The sequence below is a fragment of the Labrus bergylta genome, chromosome 9 (assembly GCF_963930695.1).
Source record: "Labrus bergylta chromosome 9, fLabBer1.1, whole genome shotgun sequence".
NCBI classification, from domain to species: Eukaryota; Metazoa; Chordata; class Actinopteri; order Labriformes; family Labridae; genus Labrus; species Labrus bergylta.
In genome coordinates, this window is record NC_089203.1 from 9,727,618 (window position 1) to 9,750,624 (window position 23,007).

A 23,007-nucleotide genomic window follows, 5' to 3' on the forward strand; every position below is an offset into this window, starting at 1 on the left:
TTTGTCTGTACATAAATATTATCTGACTTATTGAGTATAGTGGTAGTATAATGACCTTGGGTGTAACACACACACACACACACACACACACACACAGCCCTGTCATACATCAGAGCTTAAATACACTCTAGTATCTTGTCAGTTTTTTGACTCATGACAACGTTTTAAATTTTCCCCTTCTCACCTGACAGAACTCTACAGCTCTGTTCTCTCTCTCTCTCTCTCTCTCTCTCTCTCTCTCTCTCTCTCTCTCTCTCTCTCTCTCTCTCTCGCTCTCATCTTCCTCCGTCTTCTGTGCCTTCATGAAGAAAATAAAATTTTCTAGGTAGAACCATTTCTTGCATTGAAAATGATCACAATCCAAATATTCACACTGAAGAGTTGATGTGGTGTATGCGTACAAATAAAGTGATGGACTCACTACTGTTTTCGATTATTGGGTTGACTTTATAACATTGGGTGCAGTAAGACAGATTAGGAACCTGCACACATGTGATGCACACTGTTGATGCACGATTACCTAAACACCTTTGTACCTGTGAATTAATGAATACGTTAAGGAAGGACATTGAAATGATCATCAATTTAACAGTAAAGTATTTACACCCACTTTAGTCAAGACCATATATATTACCATATACCATGATATTTAGTAATTCTGTATAAAGCTTGTTTATAAAATAATTAAAAACATTATGAAAGATACTACACTCTGTTAATCAGTTCATCCAGCCTTCAGTGCATATATTCATAATGAACTGCTCACAGTTCACAAAAGTAAGGCAAAATCTGAAGGCTTGAGCCCTGCAGTGAGGATCTGTTGGTTCTCTTTGGTCATATTTGTAGTATGGTTTGGGTTCACTTGTCCTCTAAGGCCCTGTTGACCCTGAGCGCCAGCGTCTTGTTTCAGTTGTTTACAATGAGTAGAGCGCGTCACCAGAAGAAAAAGTACACCCAGCACCCAGGGCTGCTCCGAGCGCTCAAGTTGAAAATCTGTCAACTTTTCAGAAAGGTGCTGTTAACGTCACTGGCGCTCTTTTCCAAATGTATGATATTCCACGCAGTTTTGTGTCTTGTACCCACATCCTCTTTGCTCCGTGTCTGATCGTGAAATAAACAATGGAAAGTTTAAAATATAGGGAGGAAGGAAATCCCTAGCCAGCAGCCAGTAGCTGGAATGCTGACCTAGCTAATGTTAAGGCCTCAAGAAACACAGATAATGCAAACCACCGCACACACAGAGGAGCAGTAGTCACAACAAGCTGCTCTCTGTTTGTTTGTTTTTCTCTATAAATGTCCACTAGGAGCAGAGTCTGAAAGGATCTAAACAGAAAGACAGGAACTTTTAAAGCTATGAAAGATGTCCAGTCTTTACAAATCATATAGTTTGTTTAAAAATAAGGTCTTTGGATTTGAGAGGAAATCAATCCTTTAAAAATGTTTACATAGTCTGAGTGCACATATTCAGTTCTATCTCGACTTTCCCCTCCAGTTTTCACCTGACTGTATGTTTCTTGTTTTACATGTTTGTTTTTTTCCTACAGGAACATACTGAAACATGTAAACTGGTGGAAAAAAATCCATATATTCTGTGTTCAGTTTTTCTTTCTATTTGGGTCTTAACTTTTGCTCATGTATTCCTTCAGGGTCGTCATGTCAAGACAGGCCAACTGGCAGCTATCAAAGTCATGGAAGTCACAGAGGTACGGACTTATTCACGTTTCCTTTCTATTTCTACTTTTCATTTCTTCCTTTGTGTTCTTTGTCTCATCTCTGGTGAGACAAATGAATAGTTAGGTAAAACTCTAACTGTGAAAAATGTCTTCAATGTCATCATAGGCAAGCTGTCAGTGAATGTTGATGACCTATAAATGATATTAGTAGAGTGAGCTGACCTGGTTTGAAATTGCGAACCACATTTCTGATATTTTTCAGTCAATCAGATTCCTTTTTTTAAGTTTGGAGCTTGGACGGTATAAAACAGAACTATAAGTGCTTTATAATCTTTTTGACACAATTCACACACATTGGGACCCACTGAAAACAGCTCCGCGACCCACTTTTGGGTCCCGACCCACCAGTTGAGAACCACTGCACTATAGGATTATAATATAAGAGGCAAGACAAAAGAAAGTAGAGACTGCTAGACAGTTATTATGTGGTGTGTCGGCACCTCTGATTTTGATTTAAAAATTGAAGGAGCACACAACACAGGAGAAAATGTTTTAGAGAGCTGCATGGGAGCAAACGATCAGATTATGGAGGGTTTATAGGACATGGCTTGGGGCTTACAGGTGTAGATCAGCAGTCACTGTAAAAGTGTTTTAACGTGGGCTAACAACAGCATGATGCTGCAGGTTGTGAGACGTTATGCTGTGCCGTGAGGCAGAGAAGCATTTTAGGATCAAATGTGGCCCTTTTCTGGACAGGCTGTGTTTCCCTCAGAATATGTTTGTTGTTATAATTGGGAGGTTATATGAATGTAGTATTTGACAGAGAGTAAGGAGTATGTGAAGGAACATTGCACATGTTTAATGTTTAACATGATAAAGACTATAAAGTGGATGTTGAACATTTTAGTCATCATTCAAAATGTAGTATCTGAATTGTAAAAAGAATCCTTCAGGATGATGATGAACATTAGAGACTTGTGTTGAGATGTTGCACTCCGCATGATAAGACAATGCATTTGGAAAACATGAAATTAGCATGAATACGCAAGCTCATATGTTAAACCAAAGTCATTACCATGGTAAACATTATACCTGCTGCTCACGATTCATGAATGATTGGGCTGTTTGTAGTGCCAAACGTTGTTCTTTTTATTTACTTGGATTCGTTCCTTTAACTTTTTTTTTAATATCTAGGACAAACCAAGACTTTTGAAGACATCACACTGGGCTTCAGAATATAAACGTTGATATATTTCACAATATTTATTGTTTTTTTTATGTAATTTATTTACCAGATTATTCTTTGGCCCCTTTCCTTGTTGATGGGACTTTTTTCTCTGGGACAAAGTGTTTAACAGGAAATGCTTGGCTATTATCTCCCTTCTCTCTTTTTGTTACACACACACAAACACACACACACACACACACACACACACAAACACACACACACACACACACACACACACACACACACACACACACACACACACACACAAAGGCAGATGGCTTTGTGTTTCAGTTGGAGGTGAAAGTTCAATCTTTGCCTTGTCATTTTCTTCCCTTCTGTCGTGTGGAGATTTAAAGCAGGTCAGTGACTGGGAGAAGCTCTTTGTCATTTCCTCTGTGGTTTTCTGATTAACAGCCACACATACAGATCCTCAATCTCAACCCTCCTTCCTCCACCTCTACTCAAGCTCAGTATAGATTTAGGGGTTCACTGCATTGGAGGAGTCAGAAGTCACTTCCTGGATCTACAGTGATAAAACAAACAAAAGAAACTACTAATTCTTCTAGCCTCTGTTGTTAAATGAAGCCGGGTGAAAGGTTATCAAGAATGTACACGACAGTCTTGTTAGAGATGCTTTCTATCTGGACACAGCCGTATTCGTTTGTATGAAATGGGGCGGCATTAGCTCAGTCTTTAGGGACTTTGTGAACTGGAGGGTTGTCAGTTCAAGTCCCGATGTGGATCATAATATGGAAGTTGGTCTTGTGGGGCTGAACCCATATAGGATTTTTGGGGCCGATGTTGACATTAGGGAGCAAAAAATTCCAACACCGATATCAGCTGATATCTTTCTTAGAACTATGGAGTGAGACTGTTGATCTGGAGTAGTTGTACGTCCTAGCATTACACTGAGTTCTCTAGAACTCCTGAAAATACATCTCTGACATGGATGTTTTCTGTTCTATCTGTTGTTTTGTCAAGGAGGAAGAGGAGGAGATCAAACTGGAGATCAACATGTTGAAGAGCTATTCCCACCACAGGAACATTGCGACTTATTACGGAGCTTTTATCAGGAAAGGTCCTGCTGGACAGGACCACCAGCTCTGGGTTTGTTGCTATCTGGTTCAAAATGAAGACAATATGACTTGTTCTCACCTTCACCTAGTAGTCACTCTTGTTTTGTCTGGTGCCTGTGTGCTTGTGAATAATCTCTCTCTATGTTAATCTTTAGTTAGTGATGGAGTACTGTGGAGCCGGCTCTGTGACAGACTTGGTGAAGAAGACAAAGGGGAACTGTCTCAAGGAGGACTGGATAGCTTACATCTGCCGAGAGGTGCTCAGGGTAAGGTTCATGTAAAAAAAAAAAAAAAAACACACACATGCTCACCACAGCGTACATGTGCCAGTACTTGACCCTACAAAGGCCTGGTAGGCTCTGGGGTCAGATAGGCAACATAAACCTTTTTGTATAAGGACTTTATTTATCTATATCCTTTTGAAAATGTGTCACCTTTTACAAGACCATAAAATAGTGATAATAAACAGAATTTATAAAACATGTGCTTCACAGAAAATCTAAAAAGTGTTTTGGACTCAGTAAAGAGCAGTGCAATGAGTCAAGCTGCTGCTCTCAGAAGTATTCCTTTAAGGTCACTTTGACATATGAAGTCCGGTGGACTCGGTGAGATTCAGGGTCGAAGAACAGTATTGCATTTTTCATTTGGTCGGTTTGCTTTCAGACTGAACTTTGTCAAGCGCACCAAAGCCTTTCTAATGTTGTGTACTGTAGCCACCCGTCACTAGTTGGGTTATACATGTGACGTTGGAAACATCTGAAAAGGAAGTTTTCCGAGTTGTAAAAAAGGACATGAACGCCTGCTCAAGTCAGAACAACAATTTGGAAACCTGGGAAAGAAATAGGTTTCGTCATCAACATGGGGGACAAAAGATGTTTTGTTAATGTTAAGATACTTTTTTTAAAATGTGTGTATGCACATCAACGTTTTGCTCAGATATAACTTGTAACAGAGACATTAAACGCATCTTCTTTTTAGCATCCACGCTGTTTGTTGTTGTTACAGCTAGGAACCTGAATGCAGCATGTAGCTCTGGTCAGAGGCTGCTGCCATCCAGCCGAAACTGCACTATGACCTGAAAGTAAACAACAGGACAGTAGAAGAATGGCATCCTGTAGTGCGGCACAGTTTAGCTGTAATTTCATTGATAAACTGGAGATAAAGTTATATGTGTGCTGTGTCAGGCTAAACTGGCATATCAACCAGAGCGATGTGTAAAGTGTGGTTAACGTTACAGACGACCAAATCAACTCACAGTGCACTGCATTTTGATTCACTTCCCTAATTTGGTCTGGAATGTGTGAACCCTGTTTTTAAGCGGACCAGATTAGAAACCATGGCCGCTGATATAACCGCCCCAAAAAGCAAATGGATTTAATCAAACTTTTAATTCACCTTTCACCTTTTTGATCTCCATGAACTAGTCTGTTTGACTTTGAATTAAAGAGCCAGATATGACCTGCCTTGTATTCCCCCAGCAACGAGCAGAGTGTAGACATCGTGTAAAGTGCGACCTGTGTTTCTCTTCATTGTTTATCCAGAGCGCACACACACACCGGTGCCAGCCAGTTTTATACTTTAGTACTCAATGTGGCCGAACAAATAAACACATGTCCACTACAGAGAAAGAATTACAAGATACCTTTTGTTCCGAGGTGTTGCTTCCTGACGTGTTGGTTCAGGCTTTTTTTAAGTTTGGGAAAGGTAACAATTTGCTAAACTAAACGCTGGATGAGATTTTGTTGTTGCACTGGAAACCTAAGGCCCTGTGTCCACCCAGAGTTTTTCATGGCAGAAAAGTGCTTGCTGTGCCCTCAGGAGCTCTTGCATGAAGTGTTAGCACTGGAAGAAAAGCGCTGCACGTCCATTCTGTCTCCATGACCACAGACTGTTAACAAAGGCAGCTGTATAACCGACACTGCTCTGTTACTTTTTACTGTATGTTTTATATTTGAGTTTGTTTATTTCCCGTTCAGACACAGAGCAGAGAGGATGTGAGTACCAAACACGATCTGTAGTTGTCAAAAATACGGGAAATATAATTTATTTGGGGAAGAGCGCCGGTGACGTCAACAGCACCTTTCTGAAAATTAAAAAAAAAATTCAACTTGAGCGCTCGGAGCGGCCACACAACAAAGGCGGAGCGCTCTGAAAAAAGACGCTGCAATGCTGTGATTTTTTCTTTAATAATCAGGCATCAGTATCTTCTCATGTCTTTCCACTGTGACTCTGAGGGAAATCATCTGTTTATTTATTCCTTTTTTACTCCAAAGGTCAGTTTAAGACACATGTCTGTGCGATGTTGTGGTTATCATTCTAAAAGTTCATAAGGTCCTGAGAGAGACCCAGAGATGTTTGTGATCATTTCTGTCTTGGTGTTTATCTAAGTGCTTCTGCACATACACAACCAATGAATACACTTATTTCAACTCAGTTTCAGCATCTCTGTCCTGAAGGCCGACATCATCAAAGGATAGTGGGATGATTTTCCTGTATTTAAAGTCTTGAGAGACAAAAGGCGCTGGACTGTGGCCAGTGTTTTCCCTCGTGCCGTCAGCCAAGCTGTCTCCTTATTGTTTCAACACCGCAGTGTGCACACACACTCACACTCACACAGACACTCAGCACAACATGTTGAAGTCATTGTCTGAAATAGGACTCACTTCCTCTGTTTATTTTACCTCCTTTGAAGAAGCGAGAGTCCAAACACATTCACAAACACACACACAGGCTAACATGCATTGAACTGTGCTAACTGGTAGCCTGGGCCACTGGGTCACCCTGCTACCCCAAATGAGCTTATTTAACATGTTCATGAGAGTGAAAAGTATTGCAGCTGGCTCGATATAAACAGTACTTTATAGTCAGGCTTCTTGCAAATAAGCACATAATGCTGCTACTCTTTACAAGGCACCACACATTTCTGGGGATAATGGTCATCTGACTCGCTGTGTATCGATGTGGTAATGTGTGTGTGTGTGTTTATTTGTCTTCCTGCAGGGTCTTTCCCATCTTCACTCCCATCATGTGATTCATCGAGACATTAAGGGACAAAATGTTTTGCTCACAGAGAATGCCGAAGTCAAACTGGGTATGACGCATCAACGCATGCATTGTGGTTTTTTTTAAGCACTTCTGCTGCTTCCAAGCAACACTGTCGAACAATCACACAGTCAAACATGTGTATAAATCACAAACCACACATAGAAAAACATGTTTCAAGAAGCAAAGATTGTTTAGTAAATTGTCCCTCTTTTTGTTTTGTTGTTGCTTTAGTTGACTTTGGAGTGTCGGCACAGCTGGATAAGACGATAGGTCGAAGAAACACCTTCATTGGTACTCCCTATTGGATGGCTCCGGAGGTCATCGCCTGTGACGAGAACTCTGAGGCCACATATGACTACAGGGTACTTAACTCCTCAGAAACAATCATGTTTTTCATGGTTTAAAGCCCTCTATAAGTTCTCGTTTGGGGAAGGTATAAGTGAGATATCCAGCAGAATATCAAACAATCAGTCCTTCTGCAAAAGTGTTGGTGTTTTGAACTGTAAGGTAAGGTAACTTTATCTGTACCCGTAGCTAGATTTGGTTTACAGCGAGTGAGTCGGCCTCCAGGACAGGACAAAACACGATCACGTGGCAACAGTCCTCAGTACTGAAGAGAAAAGCCCATCAGTAAAAACAAGATAAAGTAACACGAGTAAAAAGAAAAATTAGTCAAAAAAAAGTTAAAAAATAAGCTAATGCTGACCGTGAGTGATGTTTGAAGGTAAAACTTAACAGATATTAGTGGTAACATTTTAAGGTAGATATTAATCATCCACACCCAAAGTAAATGGTAAATGGACTTGAGCTTGTTTAGTTCTTTTCTAGTCTTCTGACTACTCAAAGTGCTTTTACACCACAGGTCACACCTGCACATTCACACACTGAGGCAGAGGCTGCGTAGTAAAGAGTCCATCAGAAGTAACTAATTCATACATCTTCATGGTGGATGGTGGATGAAGTGATAAGGGTAGTCACTTAGTATTCTACTACTTAAATAAGCCTTATATGTTCTCCACTTTTCATAATAATAGGATCAATGCATCTCGCCAGGGCACTTACATTCCTTCTTACAGGGCCATTATCACCTGTACCTGCTGTACAATATAATGGCACCTGGGAACCATTTTCACCTTTCTGTGAACGAGCCCCCCCCAAAAAAAAAAAAATGGTAGTCAGCTCTATCATTTTTGTCTCCATGTCATCACACAGTTCACAAACAGGAAATGAAAGAACGCTCCGATCTCATCTTTTTCTCTTACCTGTCGTCCACAGAGTGACCTGTGGTCTTTAGGCATCACTGCTTTGGAGATGGCTGAAGGAGCCCCTCGTAAGTTAGACATACTTACATGTTCACACATTGATAAACAATGTTGTTGTTCTGTTTGCTTTTCTCTACGTATATTTTCACTCTGCATTTTTTTTTCTTCATCCTTGTAACCCTTTGTATTCCTGTCTTTTATTTTTTCTTTCCATTTCTCTTCCTGTTTATTCCTAAACCCCTCTTTCTCTCTCAGTCTCTAACTCTGTCGTCTGAGTGGTCAGTAACTCTCTTATTCCCTCTCTTATTTGTTCATAGCTCTGTGTGACATGCATCCAATGAGAGCTCTGTTTTTGATTCCACGAAACCCTCCGCCCAAACTGAAATCAAAGAAATGGTAAGCCTGCGCACACACACACACACGCACGCGCACACACGCACACTCACAGGATTCACAGGGCACTGTTTCGGTTTTCTCTTGTGGAAAGAAAAACTTTCAAGTGCCCTTTATTGTGGGTTAGATGCACCAGCCAATCAGACAACGTGTGTCACAAAACTCTCTTCTCAGGAGGGAACTGAAGACTCAAAGTCACTTGTCATGATCTGTAGGCGTCCAGCTAAACCTGCCAACTGAAATTGGCATTTTTTAGGAAAGACATAATAACTAACGGCCTCTGTTGACGTGGCCATTTTTATTCTCGTTCATTTTTATCAACCTGTCTCTCTCTCTCTCTTTATTTTTTCTCCTCTCCTCTCCTGTCATCCTGTCTCCTTCTCTTCTCTACCATATATATAATGGATAAGTTTGCAGGACAGCTTGCAGGACAGCTTTTAATAGCTCCGATGGTCTGGGGTTCACTGTGCTTTCAAGTCCTATTACCTCAGGGCCTCCCCAAAGGCAGCGAGCACACCGAAAAAACAAGATGCAACACATATTCCTCCTTCTTGTTCTTCGAGTTTAGCACACAGGACGCACACCTCTTAGTAGAGATTTCTTTAAACACATTTTACCTCAATACACCTTTCAACTCAACATTTCTGACAGGATGATTTTGGGTTATACTCCAACAAGTGTTTTTCAGCTTTCCCACCGTTTGGTGAGTTTCAACAGATATTCAAGCATTTCATGAGATTTCAGTGATTTTTTTTATCCATATTTGACTGCTGCTTTGTTTGTATGTGTCCATCATGTTTCATTGTTAGAAACATTTTCTGTATTCCTCTTTTCATGTTATCATGACTCAACATTTCTGACTGACTTCATAGACAGCTGAATGCTTTAGGATTGTGTTTATTTAGACCTCTCATATAGGAAACCCTCTCTTAGTTATAAGGAATTTTTATTTGTACATCACCAATTCACAACAGGTGTTATCTAAAGGGGCTTTACAAAAGAGCAGGTAAAAGACCTTACTCATTGGTATGTTACTAAAGAAAAATGGGATAGAAGGAGATGGGATAAGATGCAGGAAGTATTTCTCCTTTGTATTCCTCACATTCCTGTTGTCCACACTTCTTGCCGCTGAGGTGGAGGACGGAGCAGTCCGTGCATGAATGAGGACGACTGTGGTTGTGGCACAAATAAAAAAATCATACATTTCAGAAGTGGTGGTTTTTCATGCCATAATTATTCCACTCATTATTCTCGCTCTAATCCTGCCTGTCTGTCTTCTGCAGGTCGAAGCGTTTCTTGTCTTTTGTTGACGGTTGTCTGATCAAGAACCACCTGCATCGACCCACGACGGACACCCTGCTGAAACACGCTTTCATCAGAGACCTGGCTAATGAAAGACAAGTCCGCATCATGCTCAAAGATCACCTAGATCGAACCAGGAAGAAGAGGGAGAAAGGTGAGGCGAATTGAATGGATGAACCAGGGACAGATGTCTGAATTTCTGAAGAGAGCAGGGACAGATAGAAGGAAGGATGGTCTACTGGTCTGCAGTCTGTTGTTATAATGGTTACTTGAATATTATGAGGACAAATACCAGAACCTTTTCTATGGGATTTCCTTATTTTATTCAAAATTTATAGCAGAGATCATTCAGGACTTGGAGATGTTTGTCTCTCCTATAGATGGATCTGTCATTGGCAAACTTTAGTTTTCACAGCAATAGTGCATGTAACACTTAACAGTGCAACTGGAGTGAGTGCTGTCAGATGGGGCCCCCTTTGAGGTTTTGTACATTTCAGGCCCCTTCTTCGGTTTAAAGTTTGTTAGCCCTCAAGGGCCCCCTACTGGTCTGGGGCCCCAAGCAGTTGCCTGCCGTTCCTGACAAGCAGCGCCTCTGTGTATATTACAATTTACTGTGTCTGACAACTTTTTCTTCAGAATGCCACCATCTTAACCTGTCCATTATTATGGAAAAGAAATATCTAGACTATATCACTAACTAGAGCTGTCTTCGATCTTCAGAGATATGTAGCTATAGATACACACACTTTTATTGTGTTGATCCCTTAAATGCAGTTATCAAACACTTGTGAAAAAGACTTAAAATGAAGACATGATTTCTTTTTACAGTTGAACAAGATCCCTTCAAGTAAAAGACACAATGATATGGATGATGATGACGACGGCGATATTAAGGATGATTTTGATGATGACTAAAACTCTCAAGAACAGCTGTCGATGTTGTGCTTTGCCTCTGATCACTTCCTGTCAGCTCATGTGTGACTGATCAGACGTAAAGCTTTTGTTTGTTGTTTACAGTTACTGACATTGTTTCCTCCTCTCCAGATCCTTGCTTGTGTTGTACTCACTCTGACGTACAGCGCTTTGGCTAAAAGCCTCTGTTACAATGTTACAATGTTACAATTCAGTTAGCAGAACATCAGAGAGTAAGCACAACACTAATCCATTCATACACCGTCACCGAAGCAGCGGGAGCAGTGCAGGGTTAGGCATCTTGCCCAAGGACACATCGGACATGTTGCTCAGCTGGGGATCGAACCCTTCGATTAGCCGAAGTAACAACAGACCTAGATTTATCGGCACACCGGAGAATTAAATTAGCCGATACCGACAGTATGTGAAAGGTTAATATCGGCTGTTATTAACGGCCTTCCGATGAATCGGTCGGGCTCTAGAAATTTCAGGGAATGAAAGACACTTACACGGGCAAATAATCACATCTTTAAAAAAATTGTTCATTCCCTACTACTGGTTGAAAAACAGGGTTCTCTAGCCAAAAAAGCTTTGATTTACACTTAGTTCAAGTTAAGCCACTGGTTTGTATTGAATCAAATAGAGGGGTGAGAACCATAATGAAAATTGAACAAATGAGGACGAGGGAGACTGTACAAGGCAGACTTGTTCTTCTCTTCTCTCTACACCATTTCATTGAGTAATGTCTAACGATAATAAACACAACGTACGTGGGGATAAAGGGACGAGATGAGAGGAGAGGCAATCGAGGAATATGAATGGAGGTTAGAAGAGTTTGATCCCAGCCCTCCTCTTGAAATACGTTGTGCTGTCAATGAACTGCAGGAGTGCATACGATACGAGAGTCAGGGGAGGGAAAGAGAGGAGAAAGATTTTTATGACTTCGCTCTTCTTTTGTTCTCACATTGCTATTCAAGCAGGGAAAGAAATCCTTTTATTGTCCATTATTAAGACTAAAAGGTAGAGTGATGACAAAAGAAGAAAAAAGAGAGAGTGACACAGAAACGCAACAGAGTGGAAGAGAGGCTGAGTGGGGAAGGAAGGAGGAAACAGATTGGACATCTGGTTCTAATCTCCTGTAAGCTTATAAAAACACTCCAATGGCTGGTAGACTCTAAGATACTTACTGCATGTGTTGTTTTTTTGTTGTGCGTGGGTTCATATGTGTAAGATTTTGTGTGTTTGTTAAAGATGTTTAAATACTGATTTGTGTGTGTGTGTGTTTCCCATGTTTCCCTGTAGAGTAAGTGTGTGAGAAAACGTTCAAAAAAAAAAAACAATGCGTCAGACATGACGCAAAGGGATGTGTCAGCATACCAAAGAATGTATTCTGGACAAATATGCTCTATATTTATGAAAACTGCATCACTCTTAAAAAAAGAAAAGAGCCCCAATTGTCCATCAGCAGTAGTAGGTATTACCCTTCATTTGTGTTCCTCTTCCATCCTGTTCCAGAATAACACATCTGTAACTTGTTACCTTCCAGGGTGTTAATGGCAACATATGGCATGTCAAGTTCAGTAAATGTTGAAGTTGGGCTGGGCTACTCTCACACCATGTGTTGGGTTAAAATGCTTAACTCACTGGCCTTTACTCCTGGCCTGTGGACAATATGCCTCACATGACGTCACTGTTGAGTAGAGAAGCAAAAGCAAAAGTAGGAGCTCGGTTACAGACATTCGTCCATGGCAGTAGCGCTTCTCAATCTAACTTCAAGGAGCCTCCTAGTGACATCATTCCCCTAGTAACTTAGCAACAAATTATGTCTTAATTTAAAGGTACAATCCACAATTTAAATTGTTACATCAGGTATTGAGATTAATTCATTCAATGGCCCTGGTTACCAGGGTTTAAACCATTGCCTGTATATTAAGATTGAGATAGCCAAATCATAAACTGTAAATATTGCTGGACGAAGCCTGAGTGACGCCACCCTTCTGTTACTGCAGGGGGCTCCGGAGGCTCATACTGTATTGAACTGTTCCTTTAAATAATTGTGTCTGATCTGTGTCTGTGAGCGCCTGTCACTTTGTATCTGGTTTTTATTGTTCAAATCATCTCGTCTGAATCAAACAGCCAATCAGGGTTAGCTTGCACGTAACTAGCCAATCACTGCCATGCTGTAAAGAGTTATCCAGAGACAACTTGACTTGTGTCGGCAGCTCTCTCTAGCTCCCTCTTCTGGCCGCGATGGTGCTGTGAGCAAACCAGTTGCTTCATTGACTTTTAGGATGTATTCTGTCAGCGTGTCTGTCCTCTGTGGCAGACATTACTGGATAAGTGGAACAGACAGTTTGGCGTGCATGTTTGGTGCGTCATTTGGTGGGCGGGGCTTGGAAGAGTCATATGAGGCAGCAGAGGGAGAGGCTGAAGGTTTTTGCCAATGGCATGTTCATGTTACATAACACTCCCACTTTAACCAAGAAACTGACAAGTGATTTAATGGTCCACCAATTGATTAGTTCCCTCATTGCAGATATAATTTACAGCTGTTGCAATAATTTCAGTCATAGAAATTTAATATGTTTACATTTCCAGTGATCATTGCTCTCTCTCTCTGTCTCTCTCTCTCGCTCCTTCCATGTGTCAGAGGGTCCAGAGTACGAGTACAGTGATGGTGAAGAGGACGAGGACGAGGTGACGGAGGAGGAAGGAGAACCCAGGTAAAAGCCTTTCCAAAAAATGGCATGAATGTTGTGAAAGAAATGAGTCACTGGGTGTGAAGACAAACAGGTGAGTTTTGCAGCTAAATATGAATTGAGAACAAAAGTTTTTGCTACAAATCAGCTGAAAATGTAAAAAAAAAAAAGGGAGAATTCAAAGATCACACACAGTTCATGGATCCTGGTAAACATGCAAACAATTTCTCAAATATGTTTTACAATCTGTGTTTAGATTTTTACGAGCATCAGCGCTCGTGTCATCATCAAGTCTCCATCTGCCTAAGTGCTTTTCACATTCATCACTAACCTCTCTGCTGCGTTCCCTTGACATTCAAACAGCAGATGGCACTGGGAACTCGGCTCTTTCTCCCAGGTTGAGCTTTAGATTTGTCTACATGTAAAACAGCGGTCCTTATCATTGCTTACTCTCTCTCCCTCTTATTAAGCTCCATCGTGAATGTTCCTGGTGAGTGGACGTTAAGACGGGAGTTTCTACGTCTGCAGACAGAGGATCACGAAGGCGGCAGAGAGGGAGGCCACGGAGGAGGTGTGGCTAGACAGAGACAACAGGTACAGTAGGTTTCAGTATTTGCAACCTTAATGAGTGTACTCTTTGTTATTTTCTTGAGCCATCATATTAATTATTTTCTAATAAAAAAACAAACACTCACTTTCCTCAGTGTCAGACTTGCGATGTGTTGCTGTTATTCCAGAGTCATATGATGATGTTTTGAATATGTTTGGGGTTTGTCCTGTTGCTCAGACATTACAAGCTAATTGAAGACTTCACTCAAAGAAATGATTAATGAAATGGTTTCACTTTGCTTTTCTATTCATTTTGACATTGATAAAATGTTCATTTGATTATGTGAGAATTAAAATGGCAGATTAATTGATCATTTTAAGCGTTAGTTGCAGCCATATCGATGTTTTTTATTGGAAAGTAGTAGTAACAGAGTGCTGCAGGAATGACGTATTTTTCAATCGAAAACTGGTTAGCATTACTTTGATTCCATTGACGAAAAGCCTATGGGTTTTTTTCCATGGTTATTTGGATTATTGCTGAAAATAAACTCTGAGTTATTTTCAGCAATAACAGCACTGACAGCACACAAAGCGAGCGAGCTTCAGCGACTATATCAACATGATTCCACGCTAGCCCCAATGTCATCTTTTGTTGTAATATTGATTGAGAGCCCCCGGGCGGCGGAATCAATTTATTGTATCTTAAAGCACTCATTCAAAATATCCAACAGACTTCAAGACGATGGAACCAGAAATGCTAATTCATCTCCGGCTTTTAGGACTGGTTACTGCAGCACTCGATAGAGGTTATTGTAATAATTACAGGGTTTGCTCTCAGGATCATGACTTCAGGCTTTTTAATTGAATTCCTTTAGTCTAGAACTTTGTCAAACACAGTTACCTGAACTTAAATGGGCATGTTTTTTTTCTTCGAAAGTAGAGAAATGATTATAATGACCATTATTTTCTTTAATCATATTTACACCATGCAGTTAGTCCTGTTAAATTATTGGGTGTGACTTACTTAGTCCAAACAACAGACAAGTTTAAGTCCTCATTGAATGTTGTTTTTTCCATTGCTTAATAAAGAGCTAGGTCAACTTAAAGGTCACATATTATTCACCTTTTCAACCAGTTAAAGTAAGTCTCAGAGCTCCCTGAACATCTTTTTGATGTTTCCCTCCACCTATAAACCTCTCTATTTCAGCCCTGCTCAGAACAGGCTGTTTCTGTGTCTGTAGCTTTAAATGTGAATTAGCTGTGTTAGACCATGCCCCTCTTTGGGGGGCGTGGGTGGCGCTGGCTTTCTCACTCTATTGTCAACAGTGAGAAGACAGACTCAGAGGGCAGAACAAACACCTAGCTGTGGAAGTGTCACCCACCTAGGGGAGGGGTTACTGCCCTTTGTGATGTCATGAAGGGAAAATCTTCAAACGGCCTGTTTCATCACACATTTTCTGAAAAGTGGAGCAGTTAAAAGACAGAGAGGATGGACTTTTCTCATCATTGGGGGGTTTGTAGACAGACTAGGAACACATATGAGTGTTAGAAAAACATGGTAAAGTATATTTTGCATAATATGTTAAGTGTTTCCCCTAGGTTTACAGCGTTGGGGGGGTGGGGGGACACGCCGACACAAACACTTGAAGGAATCTTGGTGTTCATCGGTTACTTTTAATGACAGCTGTCCTTTTCTATCGGAAAGGTATCCTTAAATGACTTCTTTCCCTGATTTCCGACTCTATCCATTATCCTATCCCTACAATAAAGGCACAAAAAGCCCAAAAACAAATCTTTAAAAGGCGGGGGGGGGCGTTGGGGGGGGGCGGCCCGCCCCCTAATATAATGGTAGGGGAAACACTGATGTTACCTTTAATATATTTTCACCCTAAATCTAATACTTCAGAGTGTTTGAAGCCTGATTTGTTGTTCTGATGTTCATAATTGCATTTTTAAATTTGATCATAGAATGATTTATGTCTAGGCGTTACAGCAGCAGTTGGAGGAGCAGGAACGATACAAACAGCAGTTACTGGCTGATAGACAGAAGAGAATCCAGCAGCAGCATGAGCAGCGGCAGAAGTTGGAGGATGTAAGTACAGTTTAGGCACAAATTCTTTCTGTATTTGCTCAGCATGTGTAGGTCAGTGAGTGTAAGATTGCAGCTGGCAATGTTAAATATTCTGATAAGCAACAAAGTCAGATAAAATCCACAAGCTTTGATCAACTCTATGTTTACGAGAAGCTTTTACTGTTCCTTCATATCTGTGACGCCTCACAATGACCTGAAACCTTCAGTTTCTTTTCTTACTTTACTGATTTAAAAAAATAATAATATTATACTCCCCTCTGAAAAACAAAAGTCGAAATTATCAAGTTAACCTGAATGATGTGTGCAGGGTCGTGTCGAGGGGTTGCTAAGGGTGGCATGGCAGGTAGTTTTCTTCAGTGTAGTTTATTTACTTGTTTGTACTTTATTTTGTAAATCAATACTTTGCACATTTATTTCATAAGACAGGTGCATATGATAGTAATGCTGACTGTAAATTGTGACTTTGAACATAGCTTTTCTTTTTGTGTCGTTTAAGAAATGAGCTAGGCAACGTCTATATATGTATAAGTCTGGACACGCCCCTGGATGTGTGCCTGTGTTGTGTCACTATAGTTGTTGATTGCGGGCACTTTTTGTTAATTGCAGCAGCAGAGGCGGCAGCTGACAGACGTTGCCTTTCAGTGGGCGGAGCTTAAGGAGATATTGCTTGGAGAGGAGTCTGATCGCCGTGAAAGCTTAACCATCTTGGATGAGAGAAACCGGAGGAGTGACAGGAGACAGGTAAAGATGAACTTCTCCACTACATCAGGGCCGCCCCCCTAATATAATGGTAGGCGAAACACTGGGTAATTAGTCACCTCTGTTCTCCGTACTGTTATCATGGTAGGTGAAGAGTGGTGCTCATTCTTTCGCCCGTGTCGTGCACAACCTATAACTTCAAAAAGAAACCTTGTAATGAGGTGCTAATTTCTTTAACTTTATTTGATTACAGAAGATTAGTTTAATAGATGTACAGTATGCCTTTCCGCCGACCCCCCCCGTCTGTAGATCTCTGACATCACCATGTCCATAGGATCCTCTTTGTGCACGTGTGTGTATTTTAGCCTGTGTGTATTTGTAGCATGTCTCAATAACAGGGTGTTAAAGTCATTTCCCCTTGTAGGATTAATGAAGTATGTAAAATGTGAAAAATTATACAATGCTATAAATACATTTCTTGGTTTTGTTGGTGATTTAAGGATCACAGGGGTGACCAAGAGAGAACAGTGTTCAACTTCCTGCTTTTATGAGAGTGCACTCTGCACCTGTAGCGGTCCTCAGTTTCCGTGTCGTGTGGGGGTAGTGAGCATTTTTCATATCCGCCTCCCTGATATGGGTTTTTTTGGGCCGATACCAATATCAGGTATTGAGGAGATAAAAAAAACCTGATACCGCTATATCGGCCAATAACTTTCTTAGATCCATGTTCTATCTGTAGAGATAGATATGGACATAGATATATATACATCTGTTGTGTTATACATACAAGAATACAAGATGGTCACTCATCTGGAGCGTAACAGAGCATGTATGTGCATCACCACTTTACACTGTGGAGAGTGACAATGCTTATTGTAATCCATATAGCGCACTGTGCTGGTAACAGCCAGAAAGACAACTGCTTGTTTAAGACAATGATGCTCACATGAAATTGTATTTGACTGGTGAATAAATCTAGTAACATCAGTGCATACCTGTGATAAAATTAGCCAATATGGACAGTCATTGGATATGCTAATAATATCTATTAAAGTTTGTCTACGTGCAGATTTTAAGAAGACAAATTCTACAGCACCATTCAAATTTCTAATGTGGTCAGAACAAGGTAGCTGCCATCTATAATCCAAGGAAGTGCTGCATGACATGACAGTTCTTTAAGGGCAGATGCCATAATGAATTATTTGTTGCTGATGTCAAACAATCAATCATTACCAATCATGATTGATCGATGGTGGTGACTGGCGTCAGGCGGTGGTTGTGGGGACAACACAGGTGTCATTACATGGTTTAATGTGATGTTGCTGCACATGGATATTTTCATTGGGATTAATACGCATCAATGGAATTGTATCTAAAACACAAGCATTGCTATAAACATTTCCTCCAACTTTACACTGATTAGGTAAATGTGCCGCAATCAAGCAGTGTTCACATTGTCGAAAAGAGGATTTTACAAGCTGTTGTGTGAATGCTGACTTTAAATTAAGTACTGCTATTATTTAATATACAAACTTTATTTAAAAAAATTGAATTGTGTCAACCAGCTTTAGTTTAAGTTTGAGCTCAGTTCAAACCTGACAACAATCTGAGGGCCATGGTGCAACCGCTGCAAAGATTTAAATAAAGTTGATTTAATTAAAAGTTGTTCATGTAAAAATAAACCTGTCTTCAATATTTGTAACTATAAAAAGATTTTCCAGGAGATACTCAAAAAGAGGTCATAATGAAATATTAAATGTTGCGGGTGTTGGCTGAAAGCTCCATGCCATCTTGCACACTCTGAATATTTTAGTTCCCACATCACAGAATACATCTCGAGACCTTAGTATACCCTAATTAAAGTAAGGCTGTGTGTGTGTGTGTGTGTGTGTGTGTGTGTGTGTGTGTGTGTGTGTGTGTGTGTGTGTGTGTGTGTGTGTGTGTGTGTGTGTGTGTGTGTGTGTGTGTGTGTGTGTGTGTGTGTGTGTGTGTGTGTGTGTGTGTGTGTGTGTGTGTGTGTGTCCAACAGGAGCATGCAGGCAGAAAGCGTAGTGGCGATGTGTCAGTAAGGCCTCAGGACTCGTCTGCAGCGCAGGTAACAAACCGTTCCTCTATGTTTTCTTATCTCTCACCTCTCATTCATTTTTCTGTTTTAAACGTGTGTGTGAAAATGCGTTTATAATTTCTTCTGAAATATTTGAATTCAGTCTGATTTGATGTATCGTTGCTGATGGTTTTGGTCATAATGTTAAGAGTGATTACTTTAAATGGTCAAAAAAAGTCATGACATTGCCTTCGGCTTTAGTTATCTCTTTTTTCTTTTTAGATCCGATGAATAATCTCTTATCTGAAGCTTCATTTGAACATTAACTGAATCCGTTTTTTAGATTAATTCAAATTAGTCAGAGCTCTTTAGATTTGTTTTGATTTCTTTGGCTTGATTGTGCAACTGACATTCATGCCAATAAAGCATTTTGAATGTAAATCAAATAATGACGCTTCAGTTTTGATGATTAGGAAAGAATATGTTATACTGCTGAAGAGAAAAAAATGCTTTGATCTGAAGACTGAATCCCAGAGGAACTGTTGCTGAAAGGATTCTTTATAATAAATGTTACCAAACCTACTCTGGCAGCTACTTAGGGCAATAGTTGGAGAGAGTTATTTTTTTTATATTGAGAGGGCAACGGTGAGATTTAATTCTACGTTGCCAAAGAACATCTGGCAAACTCGGGTACATTAACATCCATCTGAATGTTGATTAATGTACACTGTCCCTTTTCAAATAAATCAATCAATAAATAACTGTAGCAGTAGTGTCAGAAGTCGACAACATTTAAAGGCAAATCTATGTTCTCACTTTTGTTTTTTATTTAACCAGGTAATTAACCCTTTGAGATCAAGATCTATATCACAAAGGTGACCTGGCCAAGAGGGCAGCAGCAGCACAGCTCGCAGTAAATATTACATGATTAAGAAATAGTTTACAAACAATAACTTACGAACAGACAACAATTAAATTGTGCAAATCGGTTCGCAGATAAAGGGCAGAAGTTGTGATCACAGTTGTTGAAGAAGCCTTCCCTCTCTGCATCTATCTATTCCTACTTCTGTCTCTGCTGGTCCCAGCATGCCGACCGATATGATCGCCCATACCGATAGTAGTGAGAAAAACATTCCGATACCGATATATCAGCCGATATCTTTCTAAGCTCTATCTTCGATCTTTAGAGATATACACACACACCTGTATTGTGTTGATCCCTCAAACGTTCTTGTCAAACACTTGTGAAAAAGGTTTATGATTAAGGGATAAGATTTTTTACGGTTGAAAAATAGCCTTTATCATCCATAATAACAACAGTGTACTGAATAATGTTATTTTTACTTAGAAATGAACAATTATAAATAAAAAAGATGTAAAAATAAATAGTAAGCTTGACCTGAATAATCCTAGTTATATCAGCACATATTGGAGATATAATTATAGTCACATGATGTGCTAATATCGGCCAATATTATTGGTCGGCTGAATAATCGGGCTCTACTTCAGCCTTACTTTCATCTTTTTTTAGCCCTCTTTTTCTTTAACATTACTTTACTTTTTCTCACACATGTATCTTCTAAGCATCCAGTATATGTTTTTTTCCTTCTTTATCTTGTTCTTGTTATATAGTTTTATCCTGATTTTACTCCTGTTGTGTAAAAGATTAAAGGAAAATTAATCTTAGGATTAGTTAGTTAAAGAAAGAAGTTATGAGCTTCTTGATGAACTTCCTGCATGAGTCAAATTGTCTGCATGCATGTTGTACATATTGCAATATTCAACTCATTCCTAGAGTCTGCAGTACTGTACAATGTGTTTACAGAAAGGTGTTGCCGAGGCACATCCAAACTGAGAGGACTATTTGTAACATTATATTCATTTTACTAGGCTGTCAAGAGCAACCTTTTTTCATATTCATTCATACACATGCAGTCCTTTGTGATAAAAGATAGCCCTTGGTTCTTTCCCAGACTATATTGGCTCTTCATTTATTCTTATATGACATTTACTCTAAGAACGAAAGTAACCAGAGTAAATGTGTTTTGAATTGCAAATGTGTGTGTTTGCAAATCAGGACCTGATGCTCAAGGTCCTCCTGCGTTCATCATATTTGAAAGCTTCATCGGCAGCACCGGACTCATTTTATGAACGCTTTTGCATGTTGGTCAACGGTCAATGTAGCAAGCTTTCTTTTATGCTCTTCCTTGTTTGTCTGAGTAATGCAGTGTCTGTTTTACGAGATGTTCATGCAACAGTTGTAGCTTGTCCTGTCATTTCCTACAGAACCTGGGAGGGGTCTTTTCCTGTTAGGAACTGACATTTATATACATGCAACTAGAGATGAGACCGATCAGATCTAATATCGGTATTGGGAGTGATATTGACTCAATTTACATAACTGATATTGGTCTGACGGCGCCGATCAAGAAAGATGGTTGGGCCCTTTAATCATTCTCAACTCACACAGTCTCACTTTGAAGACATTCAGACTGAACTGTGAGAAGTGCCCACTAATTGTCTCCATGACGACGTTCAGGAAGATGGAACAGCTCCTCCTTTCAAAAAAAAGTACAAGTCTTACACTTCAGTTTAAAAGATTTGATTAAAAAAAACTTAAAGGTGTTGCTGCTTCCTGTTAGCATGGAAAGCCAGCACAATGCAACGCCGCGTTTACTACAGCTCTGTGTAGCCTTACAGACAATAATAACAACAATAACACTATTCGTTACGATAATAAAAATATCGGTATCAGTATCTGTACATTTTTTTGGAATCAGATAGGACCAAGTGGAACAAGTGGATCGATGCATCTCTGCATGCAACATTAACTTGAATGGTCAGATTTAACAGTTTTGGTCATGATGCTTAGTTTTGTTTAGAAATATACACACATGTCCTCTTGTTTGCATTTTCATCTCTTAAGACACACACCTCATAGCAGGTCTCATTGTTCACTTGTAGTAAGATGTCTGTCTGTGTGTGCATGTACGTTATGTCCTTCAAATCCAGTTTACCTGTGTCTGATTAATTTAAGACACTTCCAGACTCTGTCAGTTTCTTTGTGTGCTTTCCATGTTTGCTACATAGAGAGCCGTGGCTCCAAACCAGCTGCTTCAGCACAAGGCCCAGCTCTCCGAGCCTAGGCAACAGCCGCAAGCCAAGCCCCAGTCTCTGGCTCAGCATCAGCAGCCATCGGCAGGCAGAAGATCCCACCGCACCCTGCCCAAGGACCAAACTCAGCTCCTTTCTCTGCAGCACGACCACAGACACAGGGAGAGAGAGCGGCAGAGGCTCAGAGAAAAGCCTGTGGCAGCTTTCCAGAAGCTATCAGCTAATAGTGGGAACACAGCTGCTGCTGCTGCTGCTGTTGCTGTTGCTTCCTCACCCAGCCACCCTGCACAAAGCCAGCGTTTAGCGGTAAAGCCTTACCCAGCTATCCTGCACCATTAATTATCTCTACATCCGATATGTTTCAGTGTGTCTCCCTCCCTCTTGCACCTTTGTATTCAGTTTAATGATTTATTTCTATTTTTGTCCCAATTTCTTCTACTTTGTCAACTGTTTGTGTTTTGTTCCTCCTCCAACTCCCTTTCTCTACTAACTATTACTTGTTCTGAGTTAAGAGTCCTTTTTTAACTTTAAATTGTAGGTAGAGAAAGAGTAAGCCAAATGTTAGCTATTATGTGGTTGACTTTGGGTAGAAAACCAAGACTTTCACCCAACTGACATATGGTTCATACCCTCTATTCTAATTATAGTCGCTAAACAACAAAAGAAACTTGAACAGCCCACAGCTCCTCTGCGGTGCCATGCCAGGAGAGGGTTTTTTCAAGCAGCCAAACTCTGGGTCTTTGAGAAAGGATCTTTCAAATCACCATCTGGTGATGGGGTTAGCTGGGCTGGTTCTTTTGTTAGTAAAAGTTACGTTCTGTTGTTCCTCGTAGTGATGGCTAAATGTTAGAATAGACGTAGTTAAACTGTCTGAAAATGAGCACTGAATGGTTAGAACGACTGAGTATTGTCCTGAAGC

The 23,007-nt window shown here is 40.2% G+C and overlaps 1 protein-coding gene across 2 annotated transcripts in view; it reads left to right on the forward strand.

Annotated features, from left to right (window-relative positions):
- si:zfos-2326c3.2 (mitogen-activated protein kinase kinase kinase kinase 4) overlaps nt 1–23,007 on the forward strand; it is a 55,753-nt gene that overhangs the window by 8,658 nt on the left and 24,088 nt on the right. The window contains exons 3-16 of one of the 2 annotated variants that reach the window (XM_020634378.3): nt 1,647–1,703; nt 3,883–4,008; nt 4,133–4,243; nt 6,978–7,068; nt 7,254–7,384; nt 8,298–8,352; nt 8,602–8,680; nt 9,961–10,133; nt 13,542–13,614; nt 14,061–14,184; nt 16,124–16,231; nt 16,838–16,972; nt 18,960–19,025; nt 22,065–22,394. In XM_020634378.3, the coding sequence (XP_020490034.1) occupies nt 1,647–1,703; nt 3,883–4,008; nt 4,133–4,243; nt 6,978–7,068; nt 7,254–7,384; nt 8,298–8,352; nt 8,602–8,680; nt 9,961–10,133; nt 13,542–13,614; nt 14,061–14,184; nt 16,124–16,231; nt 16,838–16,972; nt 18,960–19,025; nt 22,065–22,394 (1,659 nt within the window). The remainder of the gene's footprint in view (nt 1–1,646; nt 1,704–3,882; nt 4,009–4,132; nt 4,244–6,977; nt 7,069–7,253; nt 7,385–8,297; nt 8,353–8,601; nt 8,681–9,960; nt 10,134–13,541; nt 13,615–14,060; nt 14,185–16,123; nt 16,232–16,837; nt 16,973–18,959; nt 19,026–22,064; nt 22,395–23,007) is intronic. The other variant, XM_065958562.1, reaches the window with a different exon arrangement.